Source organism: Capra hircus, chromosome 22 (genome assembly GCF_001704415.2).
Source record: "Capra hircus breed San Clemente chromosome 22, ASM170441v1, whole genome shotgun sequence".
Taxonomy (NCBI): Eukaryota; Metazoa; Chordata; class Mammalia; order Artiodactyla; family Bovidae; genus Capra; species Capra hircus.
Window position 1 is genome coordinate 16105294 of NC_030829.1, and position 27486 is coordinate 16132779.

The 27486-nt window shown below is 43.9% G+C and overlaps 2 protein-coding genes across 4 annotated transcripts in view; one reads left to right on the plus strand and one right to left on the minus strand.

Moving 5' to 3' along the window:
- Nucleotides 1-14532, plus strand: part of TCAIM (T-cell activation inhibitor, mitochondrial) — a 37627-nt gene extending 23095 nt beyond the window's left edge. For 2 of the 3 annotated variants that reach the window (XM_005695595.3, XM_018038411.1), the window contains exons 6-11: nt 3099-3221; nt 4550-4647; nt 4911-5002; nt 8437-8669; nt 9253-9384; nt 12546-14532. In XM_005695595.3, the coding sequence (XP_005695652.1) occupies nt 3099-3221; nt 4550-4647; nt 4911-5002; nt 8437-8669; nt 9253-9384; nt 12546-12786 (919 nt within the window). In that variant the 3' untranslated portion in view covers nt 12787-14532. The remainder of the gene's footprint in view (nt 1-3098; nt 3222-4549; nt 4648-4910; nt 5003-8436; nt 8670-9252; nt 9385-12545) is intronic. The other variant, XR_001297097.2, reaches the window with a different exon arrangement.
- On the minus strand, nt 19440-24241 carry LOC102176467 (formin-1-like). The gene is made up of 3 exons (XM_005695597.2): nt 24205-24241; nt 23235-23368; nt 19440-20140 (listed from the first exon to the last, which is right to left on the minus strand). Exons 2-3 carry the CDS (start codon nt 23323-23325, stop codon nt 19626-19628), a joined length of 606 nt encoding a protein of 201 aa, XP_005695654.2. The 5' UTR covers nt 23326-23368; nt 24205-24241; the 3' UTR covers nt 19440-19625.

Here is a 27486-nt window from a genome sequence, read left to right on the forward strand (position 1 = left end):
CGGTGGAAATTTAACATTCTAATTTATTGACAAAATGCAGTGTCCACTGCTATGTATATTGTCAGACAATTATTAGCTATATAGCTTTTCTTAGTTTTGGCAAATGAAATTAATGATACAGCATTACATGTTTTAACATGTTTTAGCCTTGTTTATAACAGATCTTGCAGTCCTCAGTGGGGAAGAATGACTACATGTATATGTGTGGCCGAGTCCCTTCATGGTTCACCTGAAACTATCACATAGATAGATCTAATGTCTACATAGATAGATAAATGCCAACTGTAGAACCTTCATTTTTGTCTCAGGCTTTAGAAGCAAAACACAAAAATTGTTAAACTAGGCCACTTAAATTTTATACATTAAATGTAAGAACTCCAAAAATCAGGTCATGAATATATAATCATAAGATTCTATTTCAGTTCACATTTTAAGACATTTGGTCCCAAAAGGAAACATGGTATTTGCTTGATAATTCATTTGTCTACAAATCATCCTTTTTCTTACCTAATTTAAAGTAAATTAATATGTAGCACTTAATAAATGAGGGAAAATGGAAAAATTGTAATAGCTAATAATCATGACATAAAGTAAGATTTTTTTTTCTTATTTCTCACACACCATGCAGAAATGACAAGTCTTTACCAATATTCTTAAAAGGGGAGTAGGAAGAATTATTAACAACTGCGCACAATTAGTGAATCAAAAAACTGTGGAATGTAGGGACTCCCTGGCGTTCCAGTGATGAGGACTCTGCACTTCCACTGCAGGGGGCCGAGTTCACCTCTGTCCAGGAACTAAGATCCCTGCAGCGGCCAAAAAACAAGTAGGACACCTTTACTTAAGAGTGCAAGGTCCCAGTTCCTTATCGCAGTGTGCAAGACATTTTAGGATCTCTCTCTCTCTCTGCCACACACGCACATCCCCCTCCAGTCTCATCCCACGCCCCACCCCACCCCCAGGCATTGTGTGATCTGGTTCATCTCACAGTTCCCTGTGTGCTAGCCTGGTGGGCATGCCCTTCCCTCTCACTAATCTGCCTGGGAAAACCTGATCCATCTCTCAGGTTCCAGGTCACTTACACCTGCTCTGTAGAACCTTCCAGGCAGAAGTAATTCACTCTTGCTTTGTCCTCATAGAAGCTCATATATTCTCTTCCAGTTGCTTATCTCTCTCCTCCTTGCTAGATGTGTCTTCCTTATACTGTTAGGCCTTCAGGATAAATATTTGACTGGTTCTGGGAGTTTCAACTTGACTTTCTTTTTTTGGCCACACCACATGTCTTTCAGGATCTTAGCTCCCCAACTAGGGATCGAACCCGTGCCCTGTGTGGGATCCTAACCACTGGACCACCAGGGAATTCCCTCAACTTGATTAGTTTTTAAATATTGTAGATCACAACATCTACAACCTTTAAAGTGACTATTAAAAAGAACCCTAAAAAGGTTTACTTGGCAGGCATTTTTGAGATGGACAAATGAGCCTTTCTGCACCATTATCATAACACCTGACTGTCACTGACAGGTGTCCAATGGGGTGTCAGATGTCCTGAGGGTGGGGCACTTTAGACCATCTTCCCCCAGCCTCCCTGGAGCTTTCTCTTTCTCAGCTGTTCCCAAGGCCCACTCCACCTCCACCCAAAATGTTCCTCTGGTCCTGGAGTCTGCTTGCTATTCTACCACGGCCACTCCTGCACTCCCAGGCACGACCGAGGCCTTGTTTGTGCAGACTTCCCTCGGGAAAGAGAGACCCTGCGCCAGAGCCAGCATGCCTGTGCTGTGGCCACTGTAACACTGAGGGAGAGACAGCCTGAGAGCGGGGAGCGGGTGGAGCGTGCTGTTCTGTACGAGGCCACCTCAGCTGCCTTCAGCTCTGTTCTGAAAGCTGTCCCCCTCTAATCCCTAGGCAGACTTTAAGACTTCACTGAGAAATGCAGATTTAAGAGAACATTTTTCTGCTGAGCCCATGATGTAGTTATAGGAGAAAGATCAAGGAGGGGAGATGTGAGAGTAGAGCCGGCCACTTAGTTGGGTGGAAAGAAACTAAGGGGCCAGCAGACACACTTGGGAGGAGGAGGTGGGCACTGACTAGTAAGGTCTGAGCAGTGGGAGCCTTTGGACAGAAAGGTGGGCGGGGTGGGGGGGGGCAGGGTTTGCAGTGAGCAGAGAGAACTCAGGGTGCTAATAGACAAGATGAAGACCAAGGAAGAAGCTGGATCTACCCAGTTAGAATCCATAGAGTCACCTTCACAAGTTTCTTCATCAGGAAATAGTGCCTTTTAAATGACACCAGTACCATTCGGTACATCTTCTGAGTTGACTTTTTCACTGTCTGGCTGCACGACCACATCATTTGCTCTAGTTGGAGAAGGGGTAGCCCTGCCCTGACATGGAGATGACTGATATAAGTGAAGGCCGAGTAGAGCCTTCTGAAAAGTGCAGTAAACATAATGGAGGTTTAATTTTTTTAACTTATTTATTTTTAATGCTTTTTAAAATTATTATTATTCTTTATTTTTTGGCCACACTGCAGGGCATGCAGTATCTTAATCCTTAAACCCAGGATCAAACCCATGCCCCCCTGCAGCAGAAGCACAGAGTCCTAACCACTGGATCACCAGGGAATTCCTAAATATTCAGCCTTTTGGGGGCAAGGGGGGTGGGACATGCAGGATCTTGGTTCCCCATCAAGGGATCAAACCTGCACCCCCTGCTTTGGAAGCATGGAGTCTTAACCCCTGGACCACCGGAGAAGTCCTTGAAGCATCTTAGATTTTTAAAAAATAATCGCATCTCTGGAAATCTAGTAACAAGCTTTGGTGTAATGAAAGTTTAAATTTTTTGCTAGGCTAAGGAAGTTGTCATAACTAAAACAAGATTAACAGGTGCTGGCGGTTCTCCAAGAAGCCTGTTTTAGAAGTAGGCGTTTACTCTAAAAGTAGGCTTGGCAGGAGTGCTTATAACTTGGTAAAGGTTTGATGGGAAACTCGCTTTAACATTAGGGCTGCTTTAAGGTAATGAACACATCTTTGAATAGTAGAAATGTTTGCATTAGAGTTAGTATTGCAAAGTGTACATCTCTTTTTTTTTTCTTTCTAGATCCTGGTTAGATAACAATGGGAAAAGTGCTGTTAAAAAGCTGAAAAATAGTTTGCCACTTAGAAAAGAACTCGATCGTTTAAAAGATGAACTGTCTCATCAGTTGCAGCTGTCAGATATCAGGTAATGAAGAAGAGAAAACCTGATTTATAGATTAAAATAAACTTGTGTTACCTATTGGTAAAGGTTTCTAATAGTTAAATATTTGCATCTTTAATTATTCCGTTCACTAAATTTTCAATTATCTTTTTATGAAACTAATCAAATGTTTATCTAAGAAAACCATTATGAATTTCTTATTTAAAAAGGTGAAGTAAGGTTTAGATACTGATATTTTTAGCATAATAATTTTTTTAGCATAATAACATAATGGGCTTATAAGAAAAATATACTTTTCCATATGTATATATGCATATAATGTATTAAAAAAATCAGTAATTCTCCAACATATGTTTGGTATTTGAGTTTAAAAAGAGAAAAGGAGGGCTTCACTGATGGCTCAGCACATAAGGAATCCACCTGCAATGTAGGAGACACAGGAAGTGCAGGTTCAGTTCCTGGGGAGGGCACATCCCCTGGAGAAGGACATGGCAACCCACTTCAGTATTTTTGCCTGGAGAATTCCATGGACAGAGGGGCCTGGCGGTCTACAGTCTATAGGGTCGCAAAGAGTTGGACACATCTGACTGAACAACTGAAAAAAAAAAGAGAAAGGGAAAGAAAAAAAAATGTTGTAGTCTTTGCTTCTGTGTTATATAGCATGACTTTTTAAATTTTTTTAAATTGAGATATAGTTGATATATAGCATTACACTAGTTCCAAGTGTTTTATATAATAATTCATTATTCATATTCATTATAAAATGATCACAATAATTCTAGTTGACAGCTGTCGTCATACAAAGCTAGGAAAATTTTTTTCTTGTGATGAGAACTTTTAAGATCTACTCTTTAAGCAATTTTCAAAATGCATTACAGTATTATTATTAACTGTAATCACCATATGACTTTTTAAGAAGTTTTCATAAACTTAGAAATCATTTGCTGAAGTTTATTATAAAATAGGTTTAACAGCTACAGCCCTAAGGGGTGGGGGTGTGGCTCATCCGTGGGACCCCCTGAGGCGTGGTCATCTGGCCTCGTGCGTGAACTTCTGTGACCGTTTTGCTACAGCCTGTTTTGCTTTCAGCCGTCATTATGAGGACTGTTTTCTTATATTGAACCAAATGACTATTTGGATATAGTAACAGCACCTTTATCCTGTGCTTGCAGAATCACACAGTACTTAAATGTTCTTCTTTATTTAAATCATAATTGTTGAAGATAACTCAGATCTATAAGGAAAGTGTTTACACTTGGAGCTTTCACAGAAGTCAGGCAGGTGGGGGTGAGTATGTGCCTCCCTCTGGGGGGACACGGGTGATAACGGGCCTGTGTGCTCTGTTGGACCAGGTGGCAGAGGAGCTGGGGCATCGCCCACCGCTGCAGCCAGCTACACAGTTTAGGCCGCTTAGCCCAGCAGAACTTGGAAACCCTTAAAAATGCAAAAGGTAAACAATTGCCATTCGCTTTCGAAATCCATATCCCTTAACAGCTATACAAATCTGTAAATTCTAGAGGAAAACTGTTGAAAGTCTGTGTAGATGTGGCTTGATCTCAGCTGAATTGTTAAGTCTGTTCCTTTGAATGAAACAGTAACTTCTACCAAGTTTACTCCTGAATTGATACATGAAATGTAAGTAATTATTTGCACAGTGCTAAAAAAATAAAGCCTCTCTGGACAGTGACCAAAGGGTTTGTGTTTTATCATCAGGATGTACAATAATATTTACAGACCGGTCCGGGATGAGTGCAGTGGGCCATGTGATGCTAGGAACAATGGATGTCCATCACCACTGGACAAAAGTAAGAAAAAGCTTAAGAGCAAAACAAACAAAAAAAGAGATTTGTCTTCAACATACTTTTGTTTCAGAAAACTGCTAATATGTCAGCAAACTGAAAAAAAACTTTGAATCATAGTTTCAGCTGTGTGCAGAGCAGATGCTTTATAATCAGTAGTTTAAATTCTTAGATAACTGATTTTTAAGTCCATTTTTATTTGGAAAATTTTACAGTCTTTTCTAAAGCACAGCCTAAAGGCCTGCATTCTGTTGGGTTTTTGGTTTTCTTTTCAACAGATTTACTGTGTATAATTGACACAATAGACTGTGCATGTTTGGTGGGTATGATCTGCTGAGATATGACATATGTAAATACCTGTGAAACCATCCCCATAATCAAGAGAGTGAGCACGTCCATCACCCACCAAATCATGGGCATGTCCCTGTGTAAACCCTCTCCTCCATCCCACCACACCCTCCCAAAGCAGCCACTGGTCTGCTTTCTGTCACTATAGATTAGTTCATATTTCTAGACTTGTATCTGAGTAGAATCACAGCGTATGTTGGGGAGGATCTGATTTCTTTCAGTCGGCATAATTATTTTGAGATTCATTCATGCTATTGCATGTATCAAGAATTAATTCTTTTTATTTCCCCAAAGTATTCTGTCCTGTGGATGTGTATTAGTTTGTTTTTCCATTCACTTATTGATGGCTACTGGGTTATGTCAGCTTTTGGCTACTTAAAAATAAAGCTGCTATAAACATTTATCTACAGAGTTTAAATGAACATATATTTCCTTTTCTATTGGGTAAATACCTAAATGTGGAATGGCCAGATGTGTTAGGGTATTTTAACTTTTCAAGAAACTGCCAATACTTCCTTTGGTGATCTTTTAATTTATTTATTTATTTATTTTAATCTCACTGCATGGCACATAGGATCTTAGTTCTCTGACCAGGGATCGAACCCACACCCCCTACATTAGAAGCATGGAGTCCCAGTCCCTGGACCACCAGGAAAGTCCCTACTATGGTCATCTTTTTATTTTTAGCCATTCTAAGAGGTGTGTGGTCTTATTTCATTGTGGGTTTTTACATTTCTCTAATGATGGATGGCAGTGAGCATCTTTTCATGTACATCTGCCATCCATATGTCTTCTGTGAAATATCTATTCATATCAAATATCTGACAGAAGATATTTGCAAACCACCTATCTGACAAAGTCTAATCCTAACCCTAACCCTTTGTATCTAAATATATAAACAACTCTCAAAACTCAATAGATTAAAATAAATAAATAAAAAATAATTCAGTTAGAAAATGGGCCGAAGACATGAATGCACACGTCACAGAAGAGGACGTACAGATGACAAATAAGCTCATAAAACACCATGTAGAAATGCAAATTAAAACTACATTGAGATACCACTGTACACCTGTCAGAATGGCCAAAGTGAAAAAACAATGACCACCACATGCTGGCAAGGATACAGAGAAACAGGATCCCTCATCCATTCCTGTTGAGAATGTGAAATGGCCCGGGCACTCTGGAAACAAGTCTGGCAGTTTCTTACAGTACTAATAAACACATGCTTACCATGTGGTTTGGCAGCTGCCCTCTTCCTCTTAGGCATTTATACTAGAGAAATGAAAAAGTATGCTCACACAAAAACTGTACATAAATGTTCATGATAGCAAACACAAACTGCAGTGCATCCATGCAGCAGAATGTCATTCAGCAATAAGGAATGAACTGCTGATACAGTCAAGATCTTGGGTGGATCTCAGGGCCATTGTGCGATATGAAAAAAGTCAATCTCACACGATTACATGCTGTATGATTCCATTTATATAACATTCTTCAAACAATAAAATTAGAGAACAGATGAGTGGTTGCCAGGGGTCAGGAGTGGGGGGAGCAGAGGTGTTGGCAGCTATGGAAGTGCAGCCGAGGGGATCCTCGTGATGCTTCCAAGTTTGCGCATGCTTTTTTCTTCTCCTAAAACTTTCCCACATGCGACTGACCTCTGCTCTTTTTTTTTAATTGAAATACAGTTGATTTACAACATTGTGTTCATTTCTGGCATACAGGAAAGTGATCCAGTCGTATATACATATATGTATCCTTTTTCCTATTCTTTCTCATTATGGCTTATTACAGGATACTGAATTTAGTTCCCTGTGCTAAACAGTAGGACCTTGTTGATATTTTATATAGCAGTTTATCATACTAACCCCAAACTGCTAATTTATCTTCCCCCACCTCCTTTTCCTTAGACAGACTCTTAAGTTTGTCTTCTATGTCTGAGGGTCTGTTTCTGCTTCATAAGTTTATTTCCATCATATTATTGATCCCATATATAAGTGATACCATATGGTATTTGTGGTATTTGTCTTTGTCTTACTTCGCTTAGTATAATCATCTTTAGCTCCATCCTTGTTGCTGCAAATTGCGTTATTTCATTCTTGACTGTGGCCAAGTAGTATCCCATTGTGTGTATATATACACCACATCTTCTTTATCCACTCACCTGTCAGGAGACATTTAGGTTGTTTCTGTATCTTGGCTGTCGTAAATAGTGCTGCTATGAACATTGGGGTACATGTGTCTTTTTTATAGTTTTTGAAGGAATTTCCATGATGTTTTCCATAGCGGCTGCACCAAGTTACATTCCCACCGACAGTGTAGGAGGGTTCCCTTTTCTGCACACCCTCTCCAACACTTGTTATTTGTAGACTTTCTGGTGGTGGCCATCTGACTGGTGTAAGGTGATACCTCATTGTAATAGTTAAGATTTGTATTTCTCCAATAATTAGCAATGCATCCGACCTTCTCTAAATCCTCTTTATCTTTTATTGGTCACATCAGATGTCTTAGGAACCTTTGCTTGACTCTCCAGTCCCTTCACCCTGATGTGGCATTTGTTACGCTGAATTCTGATTCCTGTTTTGTTTCCCTGCACCCTGACCAATGAGCCCCTGACAAACAGGGGCACAAACTCTTAATCTCTACACTCCAAGGGCCCATTTTAGTGCTTTAATTCACTTACAGATGCTTCATAAGTGAATTTAGTTGAACTAAAGTAAATTCTGAAGAAATAGACTTGGAGTTGAAATACATAGACTTTATTTCATTATACCTTCATTATACCATTTAATTTGTGTAAACTAAGATTTCTACCTGAATATTTACATATTAGTACTTAGGACTTATTTTTATTTGGAACGTATTTCTTTTCTTTTGCAATCCCTTCAGTTCCTATCTAAAAGTCCCTAAGATTTACAGTGGTTTGTTTTGAATATTAATATTTATAGCATTCCATAGTCTTTTTCTTTCCCTATAGGAAAAAAATTTTCTTGTTAGAATTTCTCATACCATTGATTGGACTCCTAAATTTGGACTCTTAAAGTAACAAAACTAAATATTCCTTCCTTTTCCTTTTTTAAATACTGTAGCTTTTTGAAAGATTACCGAGTTATTTTGACCTGCAGAGGAGGCTGACACATTTGGAGGACCAAATAAGCTATCTTCTCGGTGGCATCCAAGTTGTTTATATTGAAGAATTACAGCCAGTGTTGACACTTGAAGAATATTACTCTCTTCTTGACGTGTTCTATAATAGACTCTTGAAAAGTCGAATACCTTTTCACCCTCGAAGTCTGCGTGGTTTACAAATGATCCTTAACAGGTTAGTATCTGAAAGTGTTACTTTCATTCATTCACTCACACCAGTTGTATATGTATTGCATGAAATTGTTTTGTATTTCTGTATGTGATTCTTAGCAGTTAAAGAAAGGAATGTTACTACCTCCATTGGCAACACTTTTTACACATGAGTAAAGTCAACATCAGAGGATTAGAAAGATTGAGTTTCTTGAACATTCTGTAAATACATTGCCACTCACAGGGCAAGTCAGTCCTGTGGAAAACTATAGGATTAAACTAATGTGAAATCAGCAGTGTGCATTTCCAGCACTGTGCTTGGAACGTAAATGCATTATCTCTCTTTAGCTCTCAGAACCTCACCATGGAGTGGGTTTCTGCCCCCATGTTACAGATGAGGAAGGCCACAGGAAGGATATGGTCATCCTGATAAAATGTTTCTCTTTGGGGACAGCAAAACTTCATGGCAGTTTTGCTCTACCTTTAAGGTAGATTTTCCTAATGAATTCCTTTTCCATTAATCAGACTAATAAAACCATTCCTTCAGGGATGGAACTTAGGAGTTGGAGAGATGGCTGATTTTTCCTTTTATGTATACTTTATTACAGTGACAGATATGCCCCAAGCTTGCATGAACTTGGGCATTTTAACATCCCAGTGCTTTGTGATCCAGCAAACCTCCAGTGGTTTATTCTCACCAAAGCCCAACAGGCAAGAGAGAACATGAAGAGGAAAGAAGAGTGAGTACTCTTAGCCCTCTTCCTGTCTTACCATTCTAATCTAGTCTAATATTTAAAAATATTTAGGTATTCAGAAAGGTGGGGTGGAGGGATAAATTAGGGGGCTGGAGTTAACATATACATTAGTATACATATAAAATAGATCATTAACACACACCTACTGTTCAGCATTGGGAACTCTGCTCAACACTCAGTAATAACGTATATGGGAAAAGAACCCAAAAAAGAATAAGGTGTATGTGTATGTAAAACTAGTGTCAACTGGTGTGACATAAAAGAAACACATTGTAAATAAACTGTGCTCCAGTAGAAAATACGAATTCCATGATAAGAAAAAATACAACTGCCTATCCTCGACCCCTCTATCCTAACGGGCTACGCTGGTGTCACGTCCGATGGGCCTGAGCAGGCGTGGGTCCCAAGGGTGGACTGTTCCTGGCTGAGGGAGGTGGAAGGATGGGAATGCAAATGAGCCTTTCCCTGGATCCGCAAGGCCTCGTCCTTAGTGCATGGAACCTGACTCTTCAGATCCAGGCTGGCCCTCCTCCACCCACACCAAGCCTACTGTTGCCCACAAATGCTGGACAGCTCTGTGCTGGAAGAGCTTTGGAAAGTCACCCTGTCTCCATGTTGCCTGGTGGTAGGGTTTCCACTTCCAAGCTCCTTCCTTAGAGTCGCTCCACCTACACACGACAGCAGCCTCAGCATCAGCGATTTGCTGGGCTTAAGATTTGTTCGGAGAGTGATAGGTAAGGGAAAAAAAGTAATGGGACACAAGCCCTTCCATGTTGGTTCAGGCACTTTCCACTCCAATTTAGAACCTAGAAACACAACTTCTAGGGCTCTGGCTGCCCAAGGAAGCAGAATTGGGCATGAAAAAATGCTGCTGCCTGTGTGGCCACTTCTGATAACAACAGCTTCCAACCAGTGCTGATGGACACTTAATATTCACAAGGCCTGCAGGGCTGTAAATGACACCTGCCTTTAAGAAATGTCCTGCAGTAGGTAGTTGGAAAAGATGTCAAAACAGGGCAGACTTTCAAGAAGCCGATCTCAAACTGTTTAGAAGATGCTGAACATCGCGAAATGCTGGAGAAAAGCAAATCAAAACTACAGGGTATCTCCTTGCACCTGTCAGAATGGCCATCATCAAAAAAAGCTACAAACCATAAAGGCTGGAGAGAATGTGGAGTAAAAGGAAACCTCCTCCACCCACCATTGGTGGGAATGGAAATTGGTAACAGCCGCTGTGGAGAACAGTATGGAGGTTCTTTAAAAAGTAAAACTAGAGCTAGCATATGATCCAACAGTGCCACTCCCGGAATGACCCAGAAGAAACCCGTGTATCTGGAGAAAACCATCCTTTGAAAAGGAATGAATGCACCCCAGCGTTCATTGCAGCACTCTTTACAGTAGCCGAAACATGGAGGGCACCAAAATGTCCCACCAATAGGGGAATGGATAAAGATGTAGTACATGTAGCAATGGAGTATTACTCAGGCGTAAAAGACAATGAAATAGTGCCATCTGCAGCAACATGGATGACCTAGAGATGATCAGAGAAAGTGAAGTAAGTCAGAGAGACAAAGACAAGTATCATAGGCTATCACTTACAGGTGGAATCTAAAAATTGATACAAATAAAGTAATTTACAAAACAGACTCATAGACCTAGAATATAAAGTTATGGCAAAGGGGAAAGGAAAAGGAGTACATCAAGGCTGTATATTGTCACCTTGCTTATTTAACTTATATACAGAGTACATCATGAGAAATGCTGGGCTGGAAGAAGCACAAGCTGGAATCAAGATTGCTGGGAGAAATATCAATAACCTCAGATATGTAGATGACACCGCCCTTATGGCAGAAAGTGAAGAGGAACTAAAAAGCCTCTTGATGAAAGTGAAAGAGGGGAGTGAAAAAGTTGGCTTAAAGCTCAACATTCAGAAAACTACGATCATGGCATCTGGCCCCATCACTTCATGGGAAATAGATGGGGAAACAGTGGAAACAGTGTCAGACTTTATTTTTGGGGGCTCCAAAATCACTGTAGATGGTGATTGCAGCCATGAAATTAAAAGACGCTTACTCCTTGGAAGGAAAGTTATGACCGACCTAGATAGCATATTCAAAAGCAGAGACATTACTTTGCCAACAAAGGCCCATCTAGTCAAGGCTATGGTTTTTCCTGTGGTCATGTATGGATGTGAGAGTTGGACTGTGAAGAAAGCTGAGTGCTGAAGAATTGATGCTTTTGAACTGTGGTGTTGGAGAAGACTCTTAAGGGTCCCTTGGACTGCAAGGAGATCCAAACAGTCCATCCTAAAAGAGATCAGCCCTGGGATTTCTTTGGAAGGAATGATGCTAAAGCTGAAACTCTAGTACTTTGGCCACCTCATGCGAAGAGTTGACTCATTGGAAAGACCCTGATGCTGGGAGGGATTGGGGGGCAGGAGGAGAAGGGGATGACAGAGGATGAGATGGCTGGATGGCATCACCGACATGATGGACATGAGTTTGAGTGAACTCCGGGAGATGGTGATGGACAGGGAGGCCTGGCATGCTGCGATTCATGGGGTCGTAAAGAGTCGGACACAACTGAGTGACTGAACTAAACTGAAGGGAGAGGGTAATTTAGGTGGTTAGGATTAAGATATATATTAAGATATATATAATTTATATAATCAACAAGGACCTAATGTAGAGCACAATACTCGACACTCTTTGTCATAAGCTATATGGGGAAATAATCTAAAAAAGAGTAGATACAAGTGTATGTGTAACTCAGTTTAGTTGCCCTATAGCTCCTGCAAACACAACGTTGTAAATCAAGTATACTCCAAAGATTTTTTTTAAGAAATGGGAATTCCCTGGTGGTCCACTGGCTGAGACTGTGTGTCCTCAATGCAGGGGGCCCAGGTTCGATCCCTGGTTGGGGAACAGGATCCCACATGCCACAGCTAAGACCCAGTGCAGTCAAATAAGTAAATATTAAAAAAAAAAAAATGGAAGAACCATTTTCAGTGTTGAGAGTAGAAACTAACAGCCCGATATTACAAAAAATGGGTTCTTTTTATGTTCATTTTATGTTGTTTTATTTGGTTATAGCTTGTAGCAATCATTTTTTTTTTTTTTTTTAATGTTTTGTTTTTGACATAACAGGTTGAAGGTCATTGAAGATGGATTGATGCAGGCTTCCACGAAGAAATTCTCTCTGGAAAAGTTTTACAAGGAGCCCAGCGTTTCTAGTATACAAATGGTGGATTGCTGTAAGAGACTTCTGGAACAATCGCTGCCTTACCTACAAGGGATGCACCTTTGTGTTTCACATTTCTACTCTGTCATGCAGGATGGAGACCTTTGTATTCCTTGGAATTGGAAGAATGGAGAAGCCATTAAATAACACAGAAATCTATATTATTTTTTAAAGAGATAAGAAACTTATTTAAAATCCACAACTTGATATAACAGTATTATTTACATGTTACAGGAACAGAGTTTCTAATTGCTGCTTTGGAAGTAGACTTTTTAAATTAATTTCTATTAGGAAACTTGTTTTTAAAAGGTTTTACCTGCCAATGGTTTCTTATTCCTCCCCAGATAGTGTTTATTTGATTGGCAAAAAAGATGTTAGAAAGAACGCATTTGTAGTGGTATGAAAATGGAGGATTCTACCTCCATGAAAGATATATATATATATATATATATATTCTTTTTTTATATATATGAGTGAACACTGGTAAGTATAAACAGGTCTCATTCAGTATAGCTCTGAAGTCTTGGAACTCATTTCCACATGCAGCAATTCAACATGCAACTTTATGGTTATATCACATGGTATCAGTACACATACCTATACTTTGTAGCCAATTATGTGCCGTCTTAAAACAGGTGACATGGGTGGCACAAATTCATGAACCGAATTTTGCCTAAAGACAGAGTAGATGGGAAAAAGTCACTGAATGAACGTACGATATTGACATTATCATAAGCCATCTGCAACAGTTTGTTAAAGCACATCCAATGACAGGGGATTTAAAGTTTTCAATAGGTACATGTATATGTATGACTGAGTCCCTTCTCTGTTCCTCTGAAACTATCACAACATTGTTAATCGGCTGTACCCCAATACAAAATAAAACGTTTCTTAAAAATAAAGTTTTCCTACCCGTTAAGATACTGTAATTGTCAGCAGCCTATAACCAAGAGACAGTGAATTTTTTTTTGAATCATTGAATAAGGTGATTGATTTGTTTTCATGGACAGACACTACCCAGAAAAATCCCTGTTTCTCAAAGAGTTCTACCAATTAGGGTCCAGTTTGAAATGATTCAGACCACTCAGGATCTGTCACCCCTCTCTACCCTGGTCTTCCAGTGATTGGAGCACAGATTGAAACGCCCGAGTCACCTCCTGTCCACAGTTGTGTGGACTTCGCTGAACCCATAACGCAGCCCCAAGCTCTGTAGACACAGGGCTCCTCTGCAGATATTTCCCTTAGGACAATATTTTCTTTTTACCAGATCCCAAACCTCTTCCGCTTATTTCTCAAAAGGACAAGGTGAATCCAGGTCTGTAACACCCATTTTTGAGGCTCTTACTGCTGCAGAAATAAAGGAAATTTTCCATAAAGTATTAGAAAGGCAGATGTTAAAATCAATTCTAGAAGCATGTTTTAAATTTATCTAAAATTGATTATTTGAACGGTTAAAGTACAAATGTGTGTTTGAATAAGTATTGATTTGTATTTAGTATAATTTGTGCATACCACCCCTTTTATCCTGTGCCTAACAACTGTACTTATTTTTTTTTTCTAATGTAAAAATGTTGCTGCCTATGAAAGTTTTCCAGAACCAAATAATGGGAGTGAAACATTCTTCAGAGGTTACAGAGGAAGATTTACTGGAGGGACTTCAGTGGTGGAACAGTGGTTAGGACTCAGTGCTTTTACCACTGAGGGTACAGGTTCGATCCCTGGTTGGGGAGCTAAGATCTAACAAATTGCATGGCCAAAAAAAAAAAAAAAATTTGGAAAAATCAGTTTGGATTATGCCATTTCTAAGATCAACTAATACAGAATCCTCAGTAATATGTTTTGAATTGCACTTTGTCTCAGAACTGTTACATAATAAATAATACGTTAACCAGATCATCACTTTCTCATCATTCATTAATGGCTTACAACTATTTCAACATAAAGGAATTTACAAAAACATCATTGCCTGTTTATGCCTATTTGACTTCCTCTCCCAATCTAACAAAAAAGTTCTGGAAAAACTTTCTCTCTCACCACTGAAAGCTAGGACAGGATCAGACCCCTCTAACCTTGAATCCTCAGCTCTCCATAGGAACCTGAGCCCTGAGCTCATCCAGGGCTGCACCCTCTGCCCAGGCCATCCATCAGGGAAGTGTTCATCCAGAGGCATGACTGTCCACAGGACAGGTCTCCCAAGGCCCCGCCTCCTTTCTCTCTAATCCTCCTCCTCCAGGCAGCCTCCCTGAGTCACGAGAGGGCTGTAGGCCTTGAGGGGTGGACAGTTGGGCAAGAGGAGCCATGGCTGCCTCAGGAGCCAGCTCACCTTTGGAAACTGCTAACCCTTGGCCTCAGTCTCTCCATCTGTGAAAGGAGGCCCAGGGCACGTTCTCGGAGCTCCTCCTCACCCTGAGTGAGTCTGACCCTTGGGTGGTCCTTGGCCACCAGCCCAGGTGCCTCTTGCTCCTTAGCAGTTGGAAGAGGAGGAGGAAGTGGAGCTACCAGTGCCCAGAGCAGACCTGAGCTGACACCAGGGGACCCTCTTCCCTGCCTACATCCCAGCTACTGCAACCTGGTTCTACTGGTCACTCCAAACCCTGTCCTGTTACAGAGCACTTTAGGGACTTTTTTCTCTAAGCTGACATGTTTCATACAGGGAAACTATAGGGTGAAGATTTGGCGCCAGGCCCTTCTGTCTGCAGTAGGCAGGGGACGTAGGATTAGAACCCAGGCACCCCAAGGGCTGAGGCGTCCACGCGGGCGGGAGCACCCCCAGCTCTGGGAGCATCCGCCCCCAGGTCAGCACCAGGCGTTGGCAGGACCCCTACACGTCCAGCAATGCGATGGTCCTATGAGGGTGGAGCGCCTTGGGGTCAGTCGTGTCAGTCCTGGCCACAGTGGTGCACACAGGTCAGCAGGGGGTCAGGGCTGACTTTACCCGGCTCTGGGTGACCATTGTGAGAACCAGGAGAGGTGGTGCCCCTCTGCTCCTCCTGAGTGACCTGGCAGTGGCCTTGGCCTTGCCCCTCAGTCCAGACTGCTCAGGCAGCCCCCACTGTCCCTGCTGTAGCTGGGCCAGGCCGTGAACTGGGTCCCACCAGTGGCTACAAGTGTTCTGGAAGCAACATCTGTATACCTCTGCCCCAAAGTCCACCACAGCAGCTCATGCTGGGGAAACCGGCTCAGCACGGCGTGGCCACGCGGGAAGGAGCCATTGGATTTCACCCTCAGTCTTCAGGAGGTCAGTTCTTTCTGTCACCACCTCAGGCACTGGCCTAGACCAGGTGTCAGCAGGCATAAGGCAGGGTTTCCGGGTGAGCAGGACGAACAGCAGGAAGGCGTCAGAAGGTGTGACAGAGGCGCGACACCATCCATGTAGACAGCGGCCCTGGGAACTCACTTTATCTGCCCCTCCAAGAGCAAGTAGGATGGACGAAGGGGGAAGAAAGGACAGGACTTGCACCCCTAGGAGAAAGCTGTGGAAGAGGAAAGGTTCCCTCATTCTGGGAAGCCCCTTCACTGGCAGGGAGATTAGTTGGGACTGCGAAGGAGTTCCAGAGGCTTAGAGGAGGGTAGAACAGCCAGCATGTGGCAGGCAGGACAGAGAGAGCGACCAGCAGGCGGTCCTGGCCACCTCACTGCACTCCCCAACCCAAGTCACACATCTACTGTTGCACATGGGGGCTGAGGTGCAGAAACTCCGGCTTCAGCAGACAGACTAGGGGAGAGGACTGGGGTTTGCTGCCTGCTGACACTAGAATGTGGTCTGGGCCACAGTTCGGGGTGCAGAGGACAGAGCCCGAGTCCGCCATAGAACGGACTTGTTAACACATGTGCGAAGAGAGGGGCGCGTCCCCACCATATCAGCCTCACGCTCCGTGTGCTCAGGGGACACAGCTCTGCTGCCAGCCACTCTGGGAGCACTCGAGCCAGCAGGCTGCCCACACATGGAGGCGGGGCTGAAATCTGAGCCAGTTCCCAGGGGCTGTTTGTCTTTGTAGGCACAGCGGCTGTGGGACATCTGAGTGCATTCCTGGTGCTCCCAGGCTGGGACGGGTCCCACACTAGCAGCAGCGGGCTTTGCGGGCGCACACCCAGAGGCGAGCAGGGTCCGGGTTTATTCCGTAGCTCCCACAGCGGGTCCAGGTGTCTGACTCCAGCAGGCCCGGTGCCAGACTCAAACACAACTGCACCTGCAGTTTTGCAACCACAGTGCCTGAGAAACTCCTGGGCCAACTGTCAGTGTTCCCGTGAGTGAGAATGGGCGGTTCCACGAATGAGGCAGGCTGAGGGCAGTGCCAACAAGTGTACTTTGTGAGCGTGCACAATGGATGATGGCGACACTGTGGAGACACTTTCCAGGGGACACATCCTGCAGAGGAATATTCAGCAGCTCCTCTCTCAGCAGGCTCATACGGTTAGAGTCTGCCTGCAGTGCAGGAGACCGGGGTTCGATCCCTGGATCAGGAAGATAGATCCATGGAGAAGGGAATGGCAACCCACTGCAGTATTCTTGCCTGGGAAATTCCATGGCCGGAGGAGCCTGGTGGGCTATAGTCCATGATGGGGTCGCAAAGAGTCGGACATGACTGAGCAACTGACTCACTCACTCACTCCCAGCAGGAGCATTCCAGCCCCACCTCCCTCACACCACAGCTTAGAACCAGACCTGGAGGCTTCTGTCCTAACAAGTAGGAAGCAGATCCTGCTCCCGGACAGGGCCGTGACAACCGCAAAGCAAAAAGGAGGCCCCACTCCACATCCAAGGCAGGCTCCGGTCATTGTATCACCAACCACAACCACACCTCCTATCCGGGGGATAATGGCTAGAACGCACTGAGGAAAGATGCGACAGGCAGACATACTGAAAACGCGCTCACACCAAAAATATTAGACTCACACAGGCTACGCAGGGATGGGCCCACATGAAAACAGCCCTTCAAGACCAGAGTAGGTAACTGTTATTTCTAAATTCACAGAGACAAGAAGTAAGGAAAAGGAAGAAACTAAAAACTAAACTGATTAAAAGAACGAGAGAATCTCCCTGAAAGACCAAATGATGAAAGAGACCTCTCCAATCTCGGGAGGCCCGGAGATAAAGAGGGAGGTCATAAAAATACTGAAGGAATTAAGCTGTCAGTAGAAATGCAGATCGCTGTAACAAGGAAACAGAAACTAGAAGCCCCTGCCTTCACAGCTCTGTGATCGTCACTCCACTCCGACTTGAAAATCACCCACAGAACTTTTTTTTTTTTTTGGTCATGTTGCTGAATCTTAGTTCCCTGACCAGGGATCGAACCTGTACCCCCTGCGGTGGAAGTGTGGAGTTCTAACCACTGGGCCACCAGGGAACCGCTCTACCCACAGATCTCTGTTTTTCCTCCCCCCATTTCATGCCCCCTAACGTACGTGTGTGCGCATGTGCACACACACACACACACACACACACACACTAGCCTATGGTGCAGACCTTGCGTGAACTATGTGGTCTTATTAACTGCAGGGCCCTTGCTTGAAGAGGTGTGGGGATAATGGTTACACTCACTGCTGGCTAACTTTCCAGATTAGACACCCTATGGTCAGTCAGACCAACCTGGACAGGAAACTTCTGCCAAGCTTTTGTCACATGAACACGGTCAGCAGAAGAGGCCCTGCCAGGTCATGAGGCAAAAGACCAAGCCATGCTATGCTCCAAGGGCTCTGGGCAGTTTGTCCACAGGATGAGTAATAGTCACTGTTCCCCTGGGGACTCTGCTGGTATAAACAGAGCCCTGGTCCCTGTCCCAGGCTGAGCTTGAACCTCTCTGGGCATCCCTGGGACACTTGCTGAGACTCTCAGGGGCTAGATAGAGTGAGGCTAAGGAGCTCCTGCAAAGTCAGGACTAGGGGCCTGGCCGCAACAACTCTGCCTGAAAGGCCAGCACCCCTAACCATGACAATGAGGTCTTTGTCAAGGCCATCCATCAGGGATCCTGGAGAGTGTACACTGGTCACTCCCCTCAACCCTGTGGAGCTCATGGCCCCTGCCCTCTGCCGCGCTCGGCCATGCCCTTGGGACCAGCTGACCCCGCCTGCGACCTGACCTCCAGGCCCTCTGTGTCCGGGGGCCTCACCCAGTCCTGGTTTCTGGGGACACAGTCGCAGACTGTGCAGTTGAGCAGACCTGCAGACAGGCTGGCTCACTCCCACATCACGCAGGGAGGGAAACTGAGGGCAAGAGAGGTGGGGTCCTGGCAGTGTCAGAGGGTCATTGGCCAGAGGGTGGAGGCTGGATCCCAGGCCTTTCTTCTCCAGCCCAGGGAACTGGGCTTTCCTGGGGTCCTCAGGCTGGGACAAGGTGTTTCAGAGCCTCCACTTAGCACCTCCTGCCCAGCATGATCACGTCAGTAGGCAGGAGTCACTCCACTCCTGCGGGGGCCCAGAGGCTGCCCACTTTCCCACCAGAGCATCGCTCAGCCCCTATTCTAACTGGGGAGGCTCTTTGCCCAAAGTCTGCCTGGCCCCAGGCTGCCCCCCATCGCCCAGATCCAGTTCTAACCCCTTTCTGATCAGAGTCCAGGCTAGTCCTCAATGCGGCCCCGAAGCCCCAGTGGCCCTAGATTGTGCCCAAAGACACCAGGCCTTCGAGTCCCACTCAGCCTGGCTTGTTCCTATCTCAGCCAAGGTGGGGATCCTTCAGGCTCTGGCTGGGAACTAGGCATATTACTCTGCAGCTGACAGTAGAACCAAATTCTTGAATCCCAGAGTTAAAAATACCAAGATGTCTTGAGAGGTAAAGGAAGTTCTTAAAAAAAAAAAGTGTCAAAATCTAAGTTAAATTTATATGGGGTTTGAAAGCACTGGGCATATTCTTATAAGAACTCTGCCAAGGGTCCTTAGCGCTTCTAGGGTAGGCAGGCCGGTCTTTTATGGCGTGAAGGAGTACTGGTGCCAGGGGACAATGGTTCAGCAAGGTGCTTAGAGGGCGTAGTCAGGCGTATTGCTCAGGCTCAAAAGGAAAATCGGTTATTCCCAGTAAGGATGTTTTTCAGCTTGCAGGTGAAGCCCCAGGGGCCTGAAGGGCTGGGAGGAAAGGCAGAGGCTTGCGGCAGAAGGGCTGGCCCAAGCGGGCTGAACGGTGGCCCAGCGCCTCCTGGCGGCGAGATGGTGACAGGAACTGCAGAGAACGGCGAGGGGCTCAGGGCTCCATCTTTGGCCAGGAGATAGGGCGGCGGAGCTGGGAAGGAATTTCGAGAGCCAACGTCTTTCAGTGCAGCTTTAGGAGGAGGTGGAGGGGCGGCCTTCTGCGCAAGTGTGCCGGCCGCGCCTTGGGTGCTGGGAGGAGCACCCTGCAGGGCCCCGCGCTGAGATCTGGGTCCCTCTCCTGGCTTCTGGAGAGGAGCTGGTGACGCTGCGGGCGCGTCTGTCTTCTGCTGGGGGTAGGTGATTTCTCCAGTTACCTCGTTTATCCAGAAAAATGTATCTAGAGTTTTCTTCCCGTGTCCAAACTGACTCTTTGACATAGCTACAAAAGACAAAATGGAGACAACACAGGAGGGTCCTCAGTCTTCCATACTGAGGACGGAGGGCTCCACCTATAGCATCAAAGGGAACCATCAGCCCCTGGGCTTCTATAAACCACCTGTGCTAGCCCTCTGTCATCCAGTATGCTCAGAAATCTTTCCAGGACCAAGAATAGACCTACCTGGCGGCTCCAATGAATTCTAGGACCTTTTTTTTTTTGGTAGTACCCGTGGGTCTTATGGAATCTTAATCCCCAGACCAAGGATTGAACTCCTGCCTAGCAATGAAAGCACAGAGCCCTAACTACTGGACCACAGGGACTTTTCTAGGTTCTTTTGTTTCTTAATTATCTTTTCAAATTTTAAAATTTTAACGAAGTATACTAAAAGTATACTTTGGGGGCTTTCCTGGTCCACTGGTTAAGAATCCACCTGCCAATTCAGGGGTTCAATCCTTGGTCCTGGAAGATCCCATGTGCTGCGGGGCAACAAAACCTGCAAGCCAGGACTACTGAGCTTGTGCTCTGCACCGAGAGAAGTCACGGCAATGAGAAGCCCAGGTACTGCAATGAAGAATAGCCCCCACTCACCACAACTAGAGAAAGCCCACAGCAAGGAAGACCCAGTGCAGTCAAGAATAAATAAGTACAAATAAATCTTTTTCTTTCTAAAGTATACTTTACATCTTTATCTAGTTCAGATATACTTGTGTGTGTATATGTTTGTGTGAATGCATGTGCTTGTGTGTGAATGAATACTAAGTTTCATAATGTCAATGGTTGTGTGCCATGGTCTCTGATATTTTCTATGCAATTGAGTTCCCCCACAATCTTTAAGAAAATGCTCGTTGCCATTCCTGAAACTTATTTTATAAAGGAAGCAACAATGATTAAAGAATGACAGCTTCAGAAACACTGTCTTAGATTAACAAGAGAATGGAGAATGCTGGACCTTCCTACAAAAGACGACAAAAAAAAAAAAAATATATATATATATATATATATATATCACTCTTACAAATTTTAAAAACACATGACCATGTGTAGTCAGTGGAAAGGCCCCCTAAAGACGTCCTTACCCTAACCATCGGAACCTGTGAATATGTTTTATTATATGGCCAAGGGAACTTTGCAGATGTAATTAAAATTATGGACCTAAATCTAGGGCATACTATCCTGTATCACCTGGGTGCCCAAACCTAATCACTTGGGCTCTGAAAAATAGAGAACTTTTTCTCACTGGGGTCAGAGAGAGAGAACAGAAGAAGCAGAAGGCAGACTAAGCATGAGAAGGATTGCTGGCTTGATGATGGCAGGGGCCAAGTGAAGACCGTGACAAGGAAATCAACTCTGTCAACAAAATGAACGAGCCTAGCAGTGGACTTTCCTCTGAGTCTCCAGGTAAGAGCCGAGGATAGACAAAACCTTGATGGCAGTCTTACGAGACCCTACGCAGAGGAACAAGCAACACTTGCCAGTCTCAGGCTCTGTGAGAGAGTAAATGGCTCTTGTTCCAAGCAGCTACATTTGTGGGCATTTGTTACTGCAGCAACAAACTCACCATGGGAACACTTTTCCAGGAACACTGCAAGAGAGAGCCTTCCCAGCTGATTCTTTCTGAGCTCAGGGTAAGCCTGCCTTGGTGCGGGCCTCTTGGCCAGTCTGGGGACTCCTCTCACTTTCCTTCTGTCAATATTGATAATTGTTTCACTTTCGTTGGAATGGACAGGGACTGCCACCCCTGAGAAACATCAAGTTACACTACCTAGAGCGTCAATGAGCTTTCAAGACTCTGACACCTACAGCCTATATGAAGCTCTGATTTGCCCTCAGGCAGAGAGGGCTTCTCCACCTCCCCCCGTGGTCCACAAGGCCATGGAGAAGTCACCACACTGGGCGGGATTCCCAGAACCAGCGCTGCTTGTAGCAAGGGCACAGTGGGTTGAACAGGTAGGGGCTGGCCAGGAGCTAGGGGACTAACAAGGTGGGATGGATTTGAAGCTCACCTGTCAGAAGGTGCTGGAGGGAGGAGTCTATGGAGGGAGCTTCAGAGAGAAAGGGCCGTGGAAGACTGGGGGCTCCTAGCAACCTGATTATTGTGTAAAGTGCTTCCCACCCTATCCCAGCCCAGATTCTACCTAGTAACTTCAGCTCTGTCCAGCAAAGCCATACACATACCTCACCCCTCATCCAGTCCCCTCTGTCATAGCACCTGAAATCCCAGCCTCGAGGTGGGGACACCTAGAGGTGTCCCTGACACCTGCCCTTCCCTTTCCCATAGTTGCCGACTTGTGCCAGCTCCGCTGCACGGCTCCTCAAAGCAGCATCTGTTTTCTCAAGGATAGAAGCCTATAGACAAGGGGTATGTCCTGCCCTGGCAGGGTTAGTTCATGTTTAGCATAGTGGATGCCAGGCTAGATATTTCTCACAGATCTACTCCCTACTCAGCTGGGTGTGGCTCACCCTTGGACCCAAACTCTCTCCACGGCCTCAGCTCCCTGAGAACTAGACCTGTTCTCCATGGTGTCTATTTTGCCGGAGCAGCACATCATTTTGTTTCAAGCAGGACACACCGCTTCCTTCCTTTCCATACATCAGGAATTAATAAGTGCTGGCTTTAAGTATATTTTGGCTGAATATAATTTTCAAGGACCAGGGACTTCCTGGCAGTCCAGTGGTTAAGACACTGAGCTCCCAGTATCGGGGGCATGGGTTAGATCCCTGGTCAGGAAACGAAGATCCCACATGCCCTATGAAGGAGAAAAAAAAAATTTCAAGGACCAAATTATGTCAGAATCAGACACTCTTTTTTGTATATGTGCATGTCTAAACTTTTCCTCTTTCCTTACAGAGAAGAATAATTAGCTATTTGTCTAAAGTCAGTTCCCTCTTATTTCTTCCTGTCACAGTTTATCTCTTTTCCCTCTCCTGAATATGTGAAGGATTTACTCATCAAAAAATGCTTTCAGATGTTTTATATATATATATATATATACTCTATGAACATTTAGGTTGGATGAAGCCAAAATTGTCTAAATAAGAAAAAGAAAAGAAATGTTACTAAAGTATTTCTATTTATAAACATTAGAAAGTATACTTGGGAGTTTCCGGGCTGGTGGACACGTAGAAATGCTGGCACACTGGTCACTCAGACGGGGCATGGATGCTACCCTGTGAGCCTCTTCCATCTGGCTGTTCCTGGGTTATATCCTTCTATAATAAACCTGTAATCTATGGGGGAAAAAAAGTATATTTACCCAATAGCTTTTGTAACTATTATGAGATGATAAGAATTTAGAAGAAAATCTATTTAAAAGAAAAATCAATAATTTAAAATCAATTTAAAAGAAAATCTGGTATGATTCAGTCTTCGTTAATTTATCATTTAAAAACATGTTAACAATATTTTGGTTTGTCTAAGACCAAAATTAAATTTCTCATAATTCAAACTTCCTATATTTCTTATACTGGCTTCATTAGTTAAATCTGTATCCATTATATTCCATTCTATAACTTAATGGAAAGTAGGCTTCATCCAATCCATTGAAGACATGAAGGAAAAAAAAAAACCTCTCATGACTGTCTTCAGCCTGGAATATCAGTCTTCTCGCGCCTTTGGCCTCCAACGTAGACTGGAACTACAGTACCAGCTCTCCTGAGTCTGGACTTCTCAGCCTTCAAAATAATGTAAGCCAATTCCTTATAACAACACACACTCTCTCTCTCTCTACATACACACACGTACACACATATGTTGCCTCCATTTCTCTGGACAACCCTAATATAGTCTTTTTAAACGACTACATTGGTAGAGGTTCCTTGTCACCAAACTATTCTGCTAACTCTCAGTCCTTTCAGCGTACACTTAAATCCTGTTGTTAGCAATTCCCTTGCATAGATATTTTTTTTCAAAAAGACATCTTTACAAAATGCAGAAATAAATTCACCCTTAGAAACAAAGACCGTTCCTCAAATTTAAATTTCCCAGAAATTAAAGTTCACAGGACTAAAACAATTGCCCTTGCCCAGGCACATTAACCAGCAAAAGCAGGGCGGTACATATCTACACTGGTAGCAAAGGTGCTTTCCTCCACAAATTGCCTTGGAGGGTCCATGGTGACAGCACAGGGCAAGCACTGTGACTGGCTGAAGACCTTGATGTCATAAAGGCCAGCTGCCGGCGCCAGAGAATAAAAGAAGATGGCCGTGGGGCAGGGAGGGGATGACCGGACTTCAGCCACTCCTCCTCCTGGTCCTTTCCTTGGAAGTCCTGCTTCCCTCAGACCCCCTGAACATGGCCTTGGAACCCACGTAGCATTCCAGTCCCAGGCCTGAAGTCTTCTCACTGCCCCTCAATTGGACCCACCTTTTTCACCCAGCGCCTAACAGCTGAATAGCTGCTCAGATCTTGAAACATACTCCAGCCTAGAAGGTAAGGGCTTTCAGATTTCACCAGGAAGGGTGGTCACTTCATACCTCCTAAAAGAAATAGAACTTACATAGGAAACAGCCTTTGGCAAACAAGGGTGTCAGTTATTTAGACCAGGAATGGATTTGGACACATTGGACTGAAGGTCTGATCAAACCTAAAAATGAATTTTGGACAGTTTAGGAGACCTCTCTTGTTCCTGGAAAAGCTTCTGAAAAGCTGTACCCCCACGGGGTATGGGGTTCATTGAAGCCCAGGGACCATGGGGTTCCTTGCTGTTTGAGGGGTGGATGCCTCCATTGCCCACTGATGGAGAACTCACTGAGGTTTTCTCTCCCCTCCTGTAGATGTCTAGAAGTCAGGTGGGGTCAAAGAACAGGCCTCTACCCACATTTATGTGGATAAACGAAGTCACAGCACAAGTCACCTACCCCACGTGGAAGACAGATCCGCCAGCACTGTCTCCTGCTTGTCTGCTGAACCTGACATGTGAACCCCCATCTGGATGTGGGGCTGGGGAGGTAGTTCCCGCCTGTCCCAGAGGCCCACCTATTGTCCCTACACAGACATGGGGTCCAGTAGCAACCCCCACTGCTGCCTCTCCAAGAAAAAGTGACCCAAAGAGCCCTGGCCACTCTCCAGGTGCTGACCAGGTGCCTGTTACTCTCAACAGACCTCCATCCCTGCCAGATACAGGCCCTCCTCCACTTTGCAGGCCGTCCATACCACCCCCTCAGCCACTGCCTGCTACGTTCCCCTCCCCACAAGGCACTGTCCCAGCGCAGGGGCTTTCCTACTTTCATGATTTGTCCCTGAAGCTGACATCCTTCAGCCCCGACAAAGTCATCTTCCAGGTGGTTAGCCTTACTCACAGGATGCTCCACAGGATCCTCAGAGGCCTCCAGCCGGACACAAATCATGACCTGGTTTGATCTTTAAAATTTCTCAAAATCTAATTTTGAAGGCTTTCTTCAATTCTTTTTATCATTATATATACATATAATTATTTTAGATAATTAGAAAAATAATATCCAGTGTGTCAGTCTTTGTGCTACTATGTGTTTCCTGTTTCAAAAAATATATATGATTATTAGGAAAAGGATGAAGATATACACTGAGAAAAAGGCTGAGACCTGGAGTCTTCCATTTCAGTGGTCCTATAAAAAGATACGCCTTCTACTACTGAATATGAAAGGAATCCAAAATATAGGGAACATTTAGTGGTCTCTGCCACACCAATTGCATATGGAATCTTTCAGAGAGTTGGAGACAGAAACACAAGGGAGAAGAAACAACAGAAATACAAAGCAACCAAAACACAGAAGATAAAATGGCAGTCACAAGTCTTCATATACCAGTAATTATCCTAAATTCTAGGCCAATTAAATTCACCAACCAAATGACAGGGTGGTTAGATGGAGTAAAAAACAAGATCCCATTATATGGTGCTCCCAAGAAACTCAGCTCTAGAGACAAACGTAGGCTCAATGGGAAAGGATGGGATACTCCGAGCAAATGGCAGCCAAAAGAAAAAGCGTGGCCGTTCTCATATCAGACAAAATAGACTTCAAACCATAAAAGGTTAACAAGAGACAAATACAATGATAAAAGGGATGATTCATCAAAAAGGCATGACATGTATTAACATATAGGTACATAACCTGGAAACACCAAAAAATATGAAGCAATTAATATAATTGTTTAAAGGGAGGAAAGGAGAAATCGACAGCAACACAGTAATTGTAAGGGACTTATACACCTCACTTACATCAATGGGTAGATACTTCAGACAGAAAATCAACAAACATTGGCCTTAAGTGAAACATGGAACCAAACCGACCTAAAACTGTATACAAAACGTTCCATCCAAAAGCTGCAGAATACATTCTTCTCAAGTGCATATGGAACATTCTCAAGAATAGACCGTGTGTTAGGACACAAAAAGTTATTCAGTAAACTTAAGAAAACTAAAATCACATCAAATATCATATTCAGTGGTGAAAACCTGAGAATTATCCCTCCAAGATTAGGAATAAGACAAGGGCCTACTCTCACCATTCTCATTCAACATGGCATTGGAAGTCCTAGCCAGGGCAATTAGGCAAGGAAAAGAAGGTAAAGGCACTCAAATGGAAAAGAAACAAGTAAAACTTACACTATTTGCTGATACCATTTTTGTATATAGAAAACACTAAAGACTCCATACACATACACAAAAAAAACCTACTTAAAAAATAAACAAATACAAGGCCTCCCCTGGTACTCCAGTGGTTAAGAATCCACCTGCCAATGCAAGGGACACGGGTTTGAGAGGCTAACAGGCAGGAAGGCCAGGGGTCTCCAAACGAGGAAATAGCCTGCAAGTGTCAGACATTTTTCTCTCTCTTAAGCGGCAGGAGGAAACAAACTAGCGATATTTTTTCCTTCTCTATACAAATTTAAAAGAAGGCTTCTCTTAAAATTCTGTGTTGCCATAGTGACACCTGGTTTCACCTGAAGTTAACCAATGCCTTTTTCTTATGAAAATGTTTATCTTAAGCTATGCTAATGTCTATGCATTTACCCCAAACTCTGTCTTCAAGTCGGTTCCGCCTTTTGGGCTCAGAACCTACTTGGTAAACCAGTATGTTATACTCCGATATTGTTCCTCTAATCTGTGTAAATGAAACTATTTGTATGGTGCTCTGCCCTTCTTCAAGATTCAAGTTAATCATTTTATGGCCCAAGATAAACCATTTGGTGCCAAGATTATCCCAAAATACATCTTATGGGTGAGGGGCCTGGTGCCATTCTGGGTTTTGAGACATTCCTCTCTTTCATTAGCAGGCTGCTTGTGACTGTATAACATCCAGCTGAAGACTAGCAGGGGGGCACTCTTTCTGCCCCCTTCTGATGCCTATGTCAGAAGCTTTCTCTATCT